This window comes from Numida meleagris, chromosome 11 (genome assembly GCF_002078875.1).
Source record: "Numida meleagris isolate 19003 breed g44 Domestic line chromosome 11, NumMel1.0, whole genome shotgun sequence".
In the NCBI taxonomy this organism is placed as follows: Eukaryota; Metazoa; Chordata; class Aves; order Galliformes; family Numididae; genus Numida; species Numida meleagris.
In genome coordinates, this window is record NC_034419.1 from 8,557,331 (window position 1) to 8,573,658 (window position 16,328).

General features: G+C 33.8%; 1 protein-coding gene across 1 annotated transcript in view; it reads right to left on the minus strand.

Moving 5' to 3' along the window:
• Nucleotides 1-16,328, minus strand: part of DNAH12 (dynein axonemal heavy chain 12) — a 64,257-nt gene that overhangs the window by 8,926 nt on the left and 39,003 nt on the right. The window contains exons 43-61 of the mRNA XM_021409658.1: nucleotides 15,569-15,763; nucleotides 14,603-14,736; nucleotides 14,102-14,264; nucleotides 13,287-13,367; nucleotides 12,610-12,786; nucleotides 11,683-11,814; nucleotides 11,151-11,240; nucleotides 9,689-9,829; nucleotides 9,307-9,548; nucleotides 8,846-8,993; nucleotides 7,919-8,064; nucleotides 6,360-6,574; nucleotides 5,583-5,775; nucleotides 4,509-4,701; nucleotides 3,410-3,582; nucleotides 2,762-2,902; nucleotides 1,608-1,766; nucleotides 1,065-1,209; nucleotides 86-236 (exon numbers count right to left, since the gene is read on the minus strand). Coding sequence (XP_021265333.1) covers nucleotides 86-236; nucleotides 1,065-1,209; nucleotides 1,608-1,766; nucleotides 2,762-2,902; nucleotides 3,410-3,582; nucleotides 4,509-4,701; nucleotides 5,583-5,775; nucleotides 6,360-6,574; nucleotides 7,919-8,064; nucleotides 8,846-8,993; nucleotides 9,307-9,548; nucleotides 9,689-9,829; nucleotides 11,151-11,240; nucleotides 11,683-11,814; nucleotides 12,610-12,786; nucleotides 13,287-13,367; nucleotides 14,102-14,264; nucleotides 14,603-14,736; nucleotides 15,569-15,763 — 3,019 coding nt within the window. The remainder of the gene's footprint in view (nucleotides 1-85; nucleotides 237-1,064; nucleotides 1,210-1,607; nucleotides 1,767-2,761; nucleotides 2,903-3,409; nucleotides 3,583-4,508; nucleotides 4,702-5,582; nucleotides 5,776-6,359; nucleotides 6,575-7,918; nucleotides 8,065-8,845; nucleotides 8,994-9,306; nucleotides 9,549-9,688; nucleotides 9,830-11,150; nucleotides 11,241-11,682; nucleotides 11,815-12,609; nucleotides 12,787-13,286; nucleotides 13,368-14,101; nucleotides 14,265-14,602; nucleotides 14,737-15,568; nucleotides 15,764-16,328) is intronic.

Genomic DNA, 16,328 nt, shown 5'->3' on the forward strand with positions numbered 1-16,328 from the left:
ATTTTCTATTGAATAATCTATTGAAGATAGAACATATCTGCAAAGCTGTACTTAGCTTTTGCTTTCTCTTTCCGTGTATACTTACTGGACATGGGATCTGCTCCTGGAGATAGCACAAATATTAGAGGGATTGTAGAATTTGAATCTGAGTAACTTTTTGTTAGATCAAAAGGTGGTGGCTCTACAAATTTCTTCCCCAGGTTCTCAGCTACGAATGTTGTTATAGCTGGACCGATCTAGTAAAGGGTTAAATAGAGACTATTAATTTAAATAAAATTGAGTATTTCACAGCATCTTTAATGTTAATGTCACTGCACTCTAAAAATTAGAGTTAACTGCACTCAGCTAAATTTGAGCAGAATGCCTAGAAAGACACCTTTCTACTTTGTGGAGATGTGAAACATTCAGCAAAACGAGTCTCACAAATTAAGGTTTCAGCTTATTTTGACATCCCTGCCTTTTTTTTCTCTCCCCCCAGAGGTAATAAAAAAAAGCTTTTAGCACATAAAAAGTAAAATACCTCACATGAATAATACAGAATTATAATTAAGACTTTAATTCAGGCTTTACCTAATGAGAAAAATGAACATGTTTCCCCCTAGGATTAATTACAAATTATTACACTAATGTTTACTAATAAGCAAATGCAATATGTACTTTAAGTCCTAACACTGGCTGTTCCTAAACTACAATTTGCTAAGTGAAATAAGGCAGAAAGTGTTAGAAGTTCTATTTGGCTGTTCAACACATTTCATCCCTCTTTGCCTCCTAACCCTTGGTATAAAAGCACAAGGTACTGGATACTCTGTATTTCTTCTTGCTAACATATTCTGCAGGTACACTGAAGAATAGCCTAAACACAAATGAGTATACTCTGAAAACTGCGAAGCCACTCCACACAAAACATGCTTCTGATGTTTGAGCTGCTCAACTGAAAAATAAGAATAGCATTTATTTTCTTAATAAAATACATTGAAAAACAGATTGGTTATTTTAACAACTATTGCAAACTATGCTACAAGACCTACAACAGTCTACAAACTCACGATAACATATCATTTTACCTTGTCTGGCCTTAAGCACCGAAGAATTATCATCTTCTGTAATTCATTTAATGTATTATTCAATTGTTCTGGTAATGGAAGGCTTTGTGGCTCTTTGCTGTCATAAATTTTTTGCCATTCACCTACATTTTCAGTGATGTTACTCCTACAGGAGAAAGCATTTACAATAGATAGTAGATACCTGGAGTTTGGTTTTTGATGCTTATCAGAAGCCTGTTACATTGTGTTGTATTATCATACACAATACAAGCCATAGGTTACAATCCACATCTGTATCAGAAAATAATCCTACTGCTGAATGAAGATCTTTTCCAAACACGCTGCGGCAAACATACAAAACTTAACCTGAATGGTTTTAACTTGACAGTAAGCTCTGCTTCCTGCATTTAGCATTGCTTGACTTTTGGAAGACTGTGGGATGGTTTCATGAATTTTTGGCTTCTCATGTTTCAGGAAAAACTCCACTCTTCAACATTTCTTTTCAGCATGTTAAATGTAATTTTTCAAAAACAATTAAGGATGATTAATGTCACTTTACTTTACCTCAGTCCTTTCAAAGATGGGATTTCACTTGCACGACATAATTCATCCCAGCTCTTGTCTGGTAGCCAAGATGGATCTGGATTCTTGTATTTATTCTTGAGGCCCACACCAGCAGTTAGTAAGAACATAAACTCTTGACGTTCTATTTCATTTTTAGCCCTATATTCCAGGAAAAAAAAAAAAAGAAACAAGTAGTATTGTTATAATGTACTATGTTGTAGTATTGGATATAATTGTATATAACAAAAAGGTTTTTTTCATGAAGTGTACACCTCACTGCCATTTAGCAATACCTTGCTGCAGCAGTAGCTACTAATCTACACAATCAAGAAACTGAGTGGGAAAAAACAACTGATTAAGACTACAGTAAGAGGTTCAAGAAGAAAATTGTACATATCTGCTTACTTGTTTTTTAAGAGTGCTATAATTCCTGATAAAGCCTTTCTATAAATAAATGGGTACTGGGAATACAGTAGAGCAACAGATCAGGCCAGGAAAAATGGTCCATATACAGGCATGTACACACTGTAATTAAATAAGTATGCACATTATAGCCATGATCATGTGATTTTTGATCTTATCTTTCCTTTCACAATTTATTCACATAAAATTAAAAAAAACACCAAAAAATAAAACCTCTCAAAAAACAAACAACCCAGAAAGACAACGTGAATTAGAAGAGAGAACATTACAACTGAAATCTCATGATGTATGTAAAAGAGTGTAAAAGGAAGATAAGGGAAAAAGGAAAACAGATGAAAGTTGCTGTAATAACACATTAATTTCATCAGTTTACACTTAAAAGCTTGGCCTCAAATAATAGCAATGGCTTTTATTATAACGATGCAATGTGGCATTATCCAATTTCTTCAAAAGGAGTCAAAGATGTAACAGTGACAAAGCCATTGCTTTAAATATGCTCAGGACCATTGTTTTCCTAACATACCCGAAAGCTACGGTAGTGATACATGCACCCCACATACGTTCACATCTTCCACTTCTAAATGTGATGAGCACTAAAGATCCAAAACATTCATGACATTACTCCAAAGGCTGTTATCAATATGCACAGGAATGTGTTCTCTTATCAATACTTCCCACAGTAAGAAAATAATTGGTTTCTGCTATTAAAAGACCTTAAAAAAAGAGCTTACATGAGAAGATTACAGCATAGCAAAAAGGAAAAGAGTAGCTTGTCCTTTTCAAACAGTGAGCGACACACATTGCAATACAAATTGTATGTGAAGTGGTCAGTTAGGTATCGAAGTCTCTTCTCCAAAATTTTTGATTTGTTACTGAAAAGAAAAAATGAAAAAACAGAGACTTCAGATTTCATAACTAAAGCAAATCAGTTAAAAATTCTAAATCTATTTAAGGCCATGAAGGAAATACAATGCGCCCACACTTTCCACAAGGGACTTCTGTGCCCATTTCCCCCAAATTCCAATTAGACATGATGTTTTACAGCTCTCTTGAAAGTTCCAAGCAACTTCATTTGCTACAGTTAGGTGGCAGCACTCTGGCAGCATTCATAGTGAACAACTTTCCTAAAAGTAACATTCTTAAAAATACTTCAACTAAAAGTAACATTCTTAAAAATACTTCAACTCTCCAGTGCATGCCTATAGTTCATGATTTGCTCAAAGAGTAACTAAAGAGAGCGTTTATTTTATTAACAAATCATATTTACTTTCAAAAGCCCACAGTGAAGGAGGGCTGAGAGATAAATGGTTTAAAAACTCAGGGAGCTGTTCATGAGAGAAAGAAAACAGTTTATTTTAAATGAGAAATATTGTATTTACCTATCATGAATAGAGTTGATGAAGAGATTAACAAACCAGCTAAGGGAGTACTGGTACATGGGGTCAATGTTTGCCAAGTCTGCAATGCTAAAGAACAGCACTGATGAATGCTTTGCAATAGGTCGATAGCCTTCTCGAGATTGAGCTATTTTCAGTTCTGTTTTCTCTGCAATCTGAACATCAATAGTAGTTTCAAGTTATTGCATTTCAAAGAAAAGCTTTCAATATTCTCTTTAGAACAAAAAATAGGACTACTTAATACATCATTCAAACACTTCTACATATCAATTTATAACAACTTTTATGTTTCATAATGCACACTCGCAGTAAAATTAGTACACTACACAAGTAAAATGAGGGCTAGACCTTTAACATATTACTGCATGATCTGTTACCTATACTGCAGGATGCAACACTCAAAATAGAAACTAGAAACAACAGCTTCACTCAGTATCTAATGTATCAATCTGCATCTCTGTAATATTAAAAAATAGGGGCAATTTCAGACTGCTGATGTGTTTAAGCTCTATTTATTCTTCTACAAATCAGCTTTATACAAAACAATATTTTGAATACAAATATGTTTTTCAAAATGTTTCCATTAGACATACTCTGAGATTACTTTTAATAGGCATTAACAAATAGAAAGCACCACATCAGCTCAGAGAAATTTTGACTTCTGTAAAGTCTATAGTAATTTCAGAAGCATATGTATATGCTTACTATTTAGCACTTATAGATTTCAGGTGGTATTTTGCACATTAAGTATAACAAAAGAATCTAAACTTGCAGATTAATAATTATTAATCAGAAACATTAATTATTAATGTCTGTTTTTTTGTTGTTGTTGTTTTTAAAATTATTACCTTCCTTCACCTTAACATTTTACCTTAACTTTGGAATTTGCTAGTTTTTATTGCAGACTGAATTAACCATCATTGGAGGCTCTAGGATAATCCAAATTTTATTGCTCTCCACATTTCACAAGCACAGAATTTCTCCCATGTGCTTTGCATGTAACTCACAATTCTTCTGCTAGATGCAAATTCAATATTTAATTTCTACATATTTTTAAGGAAATAACATTAACATTCTTTACCTGCTGCTTTTTTGTGATTTCGTTAGCCATTATTTTAGCAGAATCCAAGACTGTGATAGCTGTCTCATCTTCCAGAATATTCCCTTCAGATGACTGTAAGGTTTCTAAAATTTTCTTCTCAATTTCTTTTAGATTTTTCTTATTGGCCGCAGACTGAAGGATGAGAGCATTTCTTTCCTCTTCTAATTCTGGTCTTAAGAAGAAAAACACACACAACAAAAATAGTCAGTGCTCATCATCACTGACTATAAAGGCAGCCCATGAAGACAACTCCCTGTTCCCATCGTAAATATTTGTGAATATTCTCTGCAGTTTAAATGGGCTGCTGCTGTTGAGCGTATATTTATAAACGAGTACAGAATTCTTTGCATAATTTCAGTTCGTTATTTGGAAATGACAGACTGAGCTTTAGCATCTTAGCATTTTACAAATGTCAGCACATTCAAGTTTTCTTTTATTATAATTCTGGTGACTGAAAAAACAATGAATGAAATGTAATTCAATGAATGAAATGTAAGCTTACTCCTTGAAATACGTTTTTTGGAAATAGGATTTAGCCCAGTAGCACAGACAGTTCTGTAGAACCCAGAAACTACTACTCCATATTTCAGTAATGGTTCATATATAACCTATAATCAATCTAAGAGGTACTCTCTAAGTAATTCATACAAAATTGAAATTAATTCCTCATAAATCTTCACCTACGTCTGGCAGGTCAGTCATACTGCAAAATCACAGTAATGACTTAAACTTAGAAAACTATGTGACTATTACTAAAATATTCAAGGAAGATTACAAGAGAAAATTCTCAAGAAAAAAAACACAATGACTTAAATTTAAATTTAAATATTTTAATTATCCTGTTGACACGTAACCCACAGTAAACATGACATACCCTATCTGCTTTTCAGTGAAGCCCTAGCAAACTTTCCATAGGCCAACTTAGAAAATGGACATGGAGCAACACTTACAACATGCAACATTCATTGTTCCTGACAATAAATTCACCTTGCATTTCCTTGGAATTATGCCACTAAATACTTAATATGACTATTTCCATTTAGAGACACATACCTCTCTTTTGCTACAACAATACCTAGCAATTGGTCTTCAAGTCCCTCTGGTGTGATCATAAAATTGAGTAAAGAAACTTTCGTAGCAAGTTCAGGCATGTAATGTGGATTTCTCAGTTTTGTGGTAATAAAAAACTTGAAATCACTGGAATACTCGATAATGCTCTCACCAAGCCGGATACAATCCACGCCTCCTGAAGTTAAGATCGGAAACACTGAGAAGTCCTTCATGTCAATTGCTTACAGCAAACAATCAAACAAACATTACTTTTGTGATTAAATACAAGCAAATTTCTTGTCTATACATTTTCTGAAAATTTAAAAAAAAAACTGATATCTTGCAAAACTTTCAGAGACTTCATGGAGGCTATATTTTACTCCTCATAGGCGAAATTGAGCCAGTTCAGTTTCTATTGTACTTTCAGTGTGCACATCCTATACCAGATACGCTGAGAACAGTGGAATTATTCTCAAATAGTGTATTCTGACTACCCTTTCTCTCAATTATCTCTTTGAAATAAGTTCCAGAAAAGTTACTGAGCTTTTGTCTTTTTCATTTTCGTATAAATGTGAAAACTAGAAAACCATGTATGGGAAAGGAAAACATTCTTATTGGTCAAAAGCAAATTCAGAGCTACTCAGTAAGTTTCAGAGAAGCTCAGGAAAACTGTGCAGGCAGCAGTAAACCAGAAAGAAAGAAAAAAATAATACAATATTATGGACTGTAAAATAACAGTAATGTAATCTACCTTGTGGTTCAAAATTTATTTTTAGGTACCTTGTTTAAAAGTCTGCTTAAGCAGAAGAGGTTCGAGTGATGGGTCTAATTCTTCTCCAACATTTTCCAGCAGAAGAGGAGTTCCAAACTGAATGCAGTTCTCCAGAGTTCTCATATAATCTGTGTCACTGATCTTGATAACATTCAGCTGGTTTTCTTTCTCAAAATTCTTAATCCATTTATTTGCTTGACCTTGGGGATCAATCATTAATGGCCTAAAACATACAAGACAGTTTTCTCAGTTCTTGCAGAAGTTTTTCAAAATTATAAACTATCTCAAAATGCTTCTGTGTCAGGCTGACAAGGAAAAAGTGATACAATTTTGATTCAGTTATTTTAAAACACCACTGACAAAAGGATAAGTGTTTTAGCACAACTTGCAAAGTAATACCAAAAATAATTTCAAGAGTTGCAAAAAATCTTCCTAATTATTTTCGTAAAGTACACCTGAATGCAGAGTTCTTGCAAAATATTGTTCTGCCTCTCCACTAGAATAATCAGAATAATTTATCTTTATTTTTAAATTCATTGTATTTCTATAAACTCTGGCAATTTTGATTTCCTTGTCGTTGCACTTTAAAAAAAGTCAACAATTAGTTGCAATTTGAATCTGAGAGGTTAGTATGTCGGTCGGTACAAGGCTGGAGCTGTAGGAGGGGCAGGGCAAGATGAATGCTTTAATTGTGTTCAGCAAAATGTGTAGCCCTTTGCTCTTGCTGATTTCACCCATGTGTATATATTTTAATAGAAGTCAGGCACAAGCAAGAAACACCTACTTTTACTGCACCACTCAGAGAATTTAGTAAGGTTCAAAAAATGTAATAACACACTGTAATCTAAATAGAATGTGAACCTACATTTCAGACTCCAAGAGAATACAGATCACAGGAACATTACTAGGTTTTATAATGTTATATTCCTACAGAGTGCAGACTATTTGTAGACAGCTAAGTCAAGCTTCCACACCATTTTATTTCAAAGATGTCTACTACATTTCAGCTGCAGTAAAAAAATTCTTAAAGGTCCTAAAACAATCATTTGTATAGATGTGTGAGATGTACAATAAATATCTTTAAAAGATAATATAATCTTTATATAATATATTTAATATATAATATTAATATTATATATCTTAATATATAATCTGATAACTGTAAAATTGGAAGAACCTGAAGGAGACAGCACTATCTGGACCCTGAAATTCACATATCCTGAATCATAAACATTTAAAACATGAGCATTTCTTTGCAGTTCTAAAACTGATTCTGACAAATGCCAGTAATAGGAATCCAGGTACAAAACCAAAGAAAAACAACAGCAAAAAAATTGTTTCCAAGAGCACTTCACTTCCTAAAACCTTCCAGTAACTGCATACACGTATCCATCTAGTCTTAAACCTCTTAAATTTCTTAAATTTCACAGGACTGGAATATAAAATTTCCAGATATGCTTTCTGATATACTGTATCCACAGAAGCTTCATTGTCTCTAGATAATTATAGTTGTGTTTAAGTGAAATCTAGTTTGGATTGGACAATTAAAACTTTTTTTGTCACTTACCAACGTCTCGAATTCTCAACAATGACCCCATTGTCTACAGAAAATACGTCAGTTGGTAAACCAGCAATGTTCCAGGATCTTATTTTTATTGGGTCACCCAGAGTATTACTCAAAGAGAAATTCTCAGAACAAGGGATATTTTTCTCCTATAAGAAAAAAGAAAGAAAATGTAAAAATTCACAAACCTTTATTCCATGTTTCTTTACATCTATTATTAAATGACACTTTGATTCAAACTGACAGAGTGCATCTCCTTCTAACAATTTGAGTTAAGATCAAGTATATATGTGGGAGTTGTGTCTAGTTTTCTGTATGTTCTAAATATATTTTCTTTTGTACAAAAAGTTATTACAACACAACACCTTGAGGAACTCAGAGCAAGTGGAAAATCATCTAATGACCACATCTTCCACTGACTCAATGCAGTATTCCAATTTGCTGTAGTTTAAAATAAGAGTCACAATCAGTAACGTCATTCTCAAATCACTGATTTATGAATTACAGCATTAGCAGACATATGCTGGAACTGTCCATTCGCAGACAGCAAAATCAACAATGAAATTGATACAGAAATACAGGTCAAATTATACAGAACTGCACTTTAAAGTTATTTCTTCCATTTAAAGGTAAAACAGAGAAAATTCTGAGATTATATTTAAGTAATAATCAAGCCTTACAAAGTCAATGATGTGCTCTCAATTATGGATATGCTACATTAAAACTGAAGTAAATTCACTGATTTAGTGAAGTCCAAATTTACAGAATATTGGATCAGCAAAATTTATCTCACTAATCTTAATGAATTTTATTAGGCTAGTAATAAGTACATGAAAAGGGATTTTAAGCTTTGGCCCACATTATGAAGCCTTCCGCAATAGCCAGAAAGAAAAACACAAACACTTCTAAAATCAAAGCTAACATTCTAACCTTGCACATCCTGCTCCAATCTTTGGTACATTCCTGGCGAAATCCTGCAGTAAAAGCTCCCAGATAAGCTATCACACCTGCTGATATCAGAACATCTCCTGTCAGATTATCATACATGTCCTGAAGATCATTTGCAGCATTATTCCACCTACAAGAAACAGAAGTTGCAGACTATCATGAAACCTTGACATTTATAGCATTGATGACCAAATCAACATTTTTGTTGCAGCTGTATTGTATATGTATGTATGTATGTATGTATGTATGTATCTCTCTCTCTCTATATATATATATACTCTGATATGTTGGCTTTTATATTATGTTGTTGTTTCATATCATTTTGAAGATTTTCTCTACAACTCTCCCAATGTCACTGCCCATATTCATACATTACAAACAAGTCTCAGATAACTCAAGTTCAAATTCTGTCTCTACAACAGAGATTATATCTTCAATCCGACCTTGACTTCTCTCCACCAAGGCCTCCAATCAGCTTCTCTGCTCGTTCTAGCTTTTTAGCACACAGATCAACCTGGAATTCTAAACGAGCTTTTTCTTCAGTTTTCTCATTAAAAGTTTGTTCCAAAGCAGCCAAACGATTTTCAACTGCTGCAAGTTCATCTCTCTTCTGATTCAAGAGTGTCAGTGTCTCTGCTAAGGACTGCTGTGCCTCTCTTAAACGATCTTTCTTGGGTGCAACCACCTATTCAATTACAAAAAAAAACCCCACAAACGTTTAATGCATAATTTTGCATATTTGTTATTTAATAACAATGCTTAAGGTGAACGTACCAAGCAAGGGAAAGATCTCATAGCACCGTGGGACTAGGATCAAAAACATACCTTTGCAACCCTATCATACACCTCCATTGCCATAATCCATTTACATAAACCCTCTGCTGCTGAGGAAGCTTTAGCCACTTTTGGTGGATCAAACTCTGGATTGGTCAGGTATTCAGCCCGAATCTTCTGCATGATAGCTGCCTGGATGACAAGTGCATTATAGGCCATTAAAGTTTTCACATGGCAAAGGTTAGCTGCTGACACTTTAAATCTATCTTTAAAACTATCGCTTCTCTACACTCTGATATAGTAAAGAATACTTAGTATTAATTGCTGTAGAAAACACTTCCCCTTTGTTTCTGTTGATTTCCCTGTTACCCTTTGTGATCTTTCATATTCTCATCCTAATCCTTTCCTTATCCTTTATAAATGCAGAATTGCTGTGTCATCCATGTTGGTGTTACCTAAGTACTAAAAGCATTACAGTCATAAGCCTTAAATTACATCATCCCTTGATGCAAAGTTTCCTGATTTCATTATTTACTATCGTTTCTCAACACAACTGTTGGGGTTCAGCACAAAAATGTATTTCTACTGACTGAAGGCAAGATCTGAATGAACTACATTGCTTGTGCCTACTTTTTGGAACAAGTTTTATATAGAACAAAGCATACTCAGTTTCTAGTAAATTTGGCAAACTGCAAGAATCACGCTCTCTTTCCTTGGGGGAGAAGGTCGGATTTTAAAGTTTTGTAGCCACTACACTTCTGGGTTTATTGTGTACTTTTTATTATACTTAAAATATTACCATTTTTTCCAGCATGCATCCAATCAAAAATAACACAATTAGAAAAAAAAACACTACAAAGAGAACCACTGTGGACAGTTATTTAAAAAATGAAAATATTTGCAATGTTAGAGTAATTGACTTAGAAAAACTAGCACAAAAAAAAATGGCATGGAAAGAGTGGACATTGAGCAAAGCATTCACTGTCTCCCCAGAAACAAGCAAAAAATAAACCCAAAAGAACATATTTGAAATGAGGTTAAGAAGACCAAAGTTTAGCAGGAAAAAAAAAAAAAAGGAGATAGTTCCTCATACCACTTAAGAGAGACTTCTGGAGTGCTCTCTGAAAAGATCTGGTGGCAATGAAAATTCATATAGTTTTAAGGGAACAAGAGAAGAATGATCCAACAAAAGCTACTAAACACAAAAACTATATCTAACTTAGGATATCCTTCATTTGAAGTGCACAAGCATAAAAAAACATTTGCAGAAAATATCATACACAATATTCCTGTTATTTGTACACAGAGGAACATTTAATTCAAACAGAGGTTAGGCAGCACAGAAGCCTTAGAAATTCCCAAAGGGGATTTTAAATACTTCTGAAACGCCACTTACAAGGGCCAACCCGAAGAAGTCTGACTCATTTGCCATGACCATATTCATCTCTTTCTTTTTTTCCAGAAGGAGAATCTATATTGTAAAAACTACTGAAAAACAAGACAAAAACCTTACTGGAATATTGTCCTTGTCATACTCCTTCAAATCCCTTAAGAAATTCATGTCACCAAGGAGTTTCTTGCTTGGACCCCAGTAGTCCAAAATCTACAAAACACAGTAGGAAATAACTTTTCAAGTTTTTAAACAAACACAAAATCAAAATTGTTAAACCTCTTCTAATTAACACATACATATTTTAAACTGATGATAATGTATCTCATTGACTCAGCAATGAAAGAGGAAAAAAGTCTATCAGATTAAATACTACCCTCCAAAGCATGTCTAAAACCAACCATTGACTCAGGGAAAAATTATTTCTCTTATAATAAATGTGTCAAGCAAATTAAATGAGTTCTCCCTGCAGGTTCCAGAACTCCAAATTACATATATTAGTCACTAAAAATGTCTGAGGTGTAGTTTTCAATAAAATCATGTATGGAGGTTGTAAATATTTGACTACTGGCCCTCGGGTTATCTTACTTCCTGAGCAAGTGCTCTGTGTTGTAAAGAACATGAATTAGTTGAAATTCCTTGTCTGTCACATTACCTTGACTCCAGTCCCTGAAGGATCTGGAATTTTTTCAGGTTTTATGTCTTTCATGACACAGACAGCAGCCATGACAAGTTTCACACCAGATGGAGGATTCTTCATTGATTTGACAATTGATATATCGGAAGGCTAAAATAAAAACCACAATTAAAAATTTATGATACTTATTGTGATTCTCACCACTGAGGTAAGTGATCTAACAGAAAAAAAATGGAAGTTATAACATCGTTAGCAATGAATGTGATTATGGAGGACTTTTAGAAGGGATTATACAGCATTAGCAAGACAAATAAAAATATCCATGAATTTATCCCATGCAGATGTAATAAAAATGAAATAAATGCTAGTAACTGTAAAGTAATGGTTAATTAAAATTATATTTTTCAAAGTCTAGGTTAGAATATTTTTGATACGCTTTCATAAATGTCACCTTAGACATCTCACGTACTTCAGAAGTCCTACAAAGCAATTCCTGCATGACTTTCTAAAAAATACTGCTTTCAGATTATGTTAAAGTCATGATAAGCAGAAAACTTTTTACTTAAAGATTCAGATAATTCTAAGTCACATGCATACGCCATCTTACATGTTATTGATCAATATTAACTTAGCTGAAAGAGAAAATCCAGCTGATAACACTGCTGGTAACTTCAGGTTTTGGGTACCTCCCCTCCAGGGGCACTTTCTTGCAAATGAAAAAAATAAACACATTTATAAAGTCCCAACCTCCTGCTTTGTATTATGAGTATGTGAAATGGACATCTACCCAACTAAGACTGTTCTAGGTATTGTATCTCCTTTGCCAAAGCCCAGGAAATGTAGTACATTTCAAATGCTTTTCTCTCAGTGTATTCTTTCCCAAATAAATAGAAGAGCCTCATCATATTAAATAACATCCAAATGCTGAAGTCTAGATTAGCTTGCCTTTAAAGTGTCAAGAGCTTCAAGCGCAGCCTCCAGGGCTGGGATTGCCTCTGCCAGATCACTCTCACATTCATTTTTCAAAGCCTGAGCTTCTTCAGCTTTTTTCATTGCTATTTCTTCATCTACTTTTACGGTTTTTCTTTTTTGTTCCACTTCCGCAGATTCAATTTCTATAGTCTAAAGAAAAAGATACGGGTGAGCTTCCTATTGAACAGTGAATAAAGAAACAAACTGAGGTTGCCCAGTATAGCAGTTGCTGAATACTTTTATATTCTCTCTATGTTTTTCAGTATTTCAATATCTTCCTATATTTTCAATTTATGGTGAGGGAACAATTTGTTTCTTAGCATAATGCAGCACTGTTCTAGAACTTTAACAGTAGGTACACTGCATGAAATCAGATTACTGTCAATAAACGCTAAAGTACATTTGATGTTCAGGAAACAAAAGAAGCTTGTGCATCAGTTTGTAATTCAAAACAAGGTTTTATAGTGAGTTTTCATAAATTCAGCCTGTAATACTGACTACAGAAATTTATTTTATTTTCAGATACAAGTCAACTCTTCATCCAAGTACTCCCTCTTCAGTTCTTCAGAAGTGGCATCAAGTTTTCTTAGAGGCCACAGATGCATATGCACGTTCTTACAATAAAAAGACAATGTTATATACAACTCTACCTTCATCATATTTGCATTATCCACTTTAGCCTCTTCCAATTTGGGCTGCAGATCAACTAGTTCTTGCTTCATCTCACCAACCTATATACACACAAAAGAATCAGGCAGGATTCTGAATTGCAAAGTAAAATTTCCAACAATTTACGTAAGATCCAGTTTTTAAGTTATGACTATTGACAGAAGGAAATAACATTTATTTTCAGAACATAACACTTCAGAGACTGCTGCTTTTATCTCACATGTATGATCTCTAATTTTAAGAAACGCATTCACTTATAGTCAACCAACTATTTAGGAAAGAGAAGCTATTATCATATACTGTTATGCTTAAAGGCCTTTGGACAGCTATGTCTGTAGAAATGCGACAGCAATTACTGTTGAAAAGCAAAGGCAGATGAAATTTGTTATATTTTTTCTGTTCAAGATTGTGCAGAATTTTGAAACAATTTGCTTAAAATTAAATCATGAAAATTATTAGGTGTAATAGAAAAAAATGCAATACAACGCTGTCTGGATCGCTTTTGTCTTTGCAGAAGTAGTGGGCTCTGCATCATTACAATAATTATTTTCTTTTTTCACAAGAAACATATTTTGTTCACACAGACACAAAGTAGAATGCAAATACAAAATTTTTTAATTTTAACCAGATTTGGAACTAGAAAATTAAGGCTGCTCTCTATTTTAAGGATTTCAATCTATTTCTAAGCCTCCATATATCTGAAGATCTCAAGTAGTGTTTTTGACTTATCTCTCTCGGAAAATAACTGTTTCCAACAACCATTTTGTACTTTCAGTTCCACTTCTGCCCATCTCACCTGTGATTCAGCAAAAGCTAGTTTATCTAGCCCATTCACATATTTCTTCTTGGCTTTCATTACGGAGTCTCGTTTCTGAGTCAGAAGTTGCCGAAAGGCAGCAATAAGTTCAAGATAAGAAGTAGGAGTAACATAGTTATGGCGTTTCAGACTTTGAAAGAACCTATTACAAATAAAGAGCACCTTCAATCTTTTTATTTTTCTTTTCACCTTAACTATTGGTAGAAAAGACATGTATGTAAATGGACTGTTTGACAAATAACAGGAGTAAACAGCTTCTACAATTTTATACAGTATTTTTTAGCCAGACAGTTTATACATTAATTTGTAAGACAAAAATGAGTAGCAATGAAACTTAACCACCTACTGCCTAGTTGTTTCTTCCCTTAGTAAATCAATTTTGAGTTTTGTTGTTCACTTTACTCTTTTTCAACAGCATAATCTTTTGCCTTTTAATATTTCTATAAATTAACATGTTGTTTTTAAAAGAAACAGACTGACCTTGTAGAAAGTGATAAGACTGAAGTATGAAAGTATTTACAGATGGGCACAACCTCCTGACGCTCACTGTCTGTGAGTTGCAGTGTTTCTAAGAACTTATTGGCCACACGCTCAAGGGCATCTTGAGGCCACGGCTGAGAGAGAAATGATGAGAGAAGAATGTGTAAAATTTAGCTGCTAGCAGTCTTCAAAGTTTAAAAAAGATTTCTTCTTTGTTGGATATACCAGTATGAGTCACACAGTCTCACACTGGTAGAGTGTGGTCTACAGACAGCTAGTTACAGCTGTGTCTCAAGAGCAATGAACTGATATAAGGATTGCACTAGGCAACAAGATCTCTACCCACACAGTCTGTTCTGGTGAATCCTGGATGATCTTCTAGTTAAAACTGATTATTACCATTTTACACAAACATTTCAGCATCTGTGCCGTCCTTTGGCAGATAGATTAACAGACTTTAGCACCAGGCCAACCAATAGAGCTAACTGTATTCAAACTGAGAATAACATTGCTTTTATATCAAGGACTATTAGTTACAATTGTTTTCAAATTCTATTCTTATGGTCTTCCAACAGGACATGTATTTGCTAGTCATTGCCGTGATGCTTTTTAACAGACAGCAGAAATGATGACTATTTTATAACCACATGAAATGTTTTCTCCAGCTCTTCAAAATATACACATTATGCAATAAAACAACAAATTACAATAATCAAACTGAGATTACTCACTACTTGGAAACAAAATTTGTAGCAACAAAGTGTGAATTTGACTAGTTGAAGAAATACTGAGATTTTACATGAAAGAGCTCCCAAAATATGGACAAAAATGCCTATGCTATTTCAAAATTTAGAAAAGACAGAGGAATACTACATTGAATACAAAAGGAAATATGTCATACAAATATAGAGATTGTTACAAACCAGACGTAGTTTCTTGAGGAAAAAACCAAGTACTTTCACATACCTGGAACCAATCAATAGTACAGCAGTTGATAAGTGAGGGAAACTGTCTCAGACGATTGCGGAAAGCATCTCCAATTGGGCTGAATGCTACTACAATATGGAGATTTTCTTTGCAGCAGTTCACAAAAAACGCAAATAAGGCCAAGGGACTGAGTTCTTCATGTTTACTACCAGCTTGAGCTACTGCACGAACACCCTTGAGAATAACACATACAGATATACATGGTATAAAATTACTCATTCAGTATTACTGCATTTAAGAATACAGTATTTAATAACACTGTTATTGACAGCATCAAGCAAAAAAATCTTTTATTAATAAATGAAAAGTAAAATAAACTACAAAGACAGAACAAGTAGTAAATACTAGTTGAGGGTAAGTAAACAAATGGATATTAACATTTATGACTATGTAAATGTCATAATAACATATTAACATTTATGACTATAGTACATTATTTATCTGTGACCCTGACAAATCATTCTAGAAAGAATCGCTTACTGCTTTGAACAACTGAGAGTATGTTAGGACAAAAATTAAAAATACAACGTGAGCTCCACATTTGGTTACAACAGATGGTTAAGATGCATTTGGAAAATCAAAATTTCAAACCAGCTGCCTCATGAAATAATGAACCAAAGTCTTCTGGTGATAAATACATAAAAAACAAACTTAATTACAATCAATCTTTTGTCACTCAAAGAGATTTAGGACATATGAACAGATGAGGCAAATTACTACTCTCATTACAGAAAAGCTA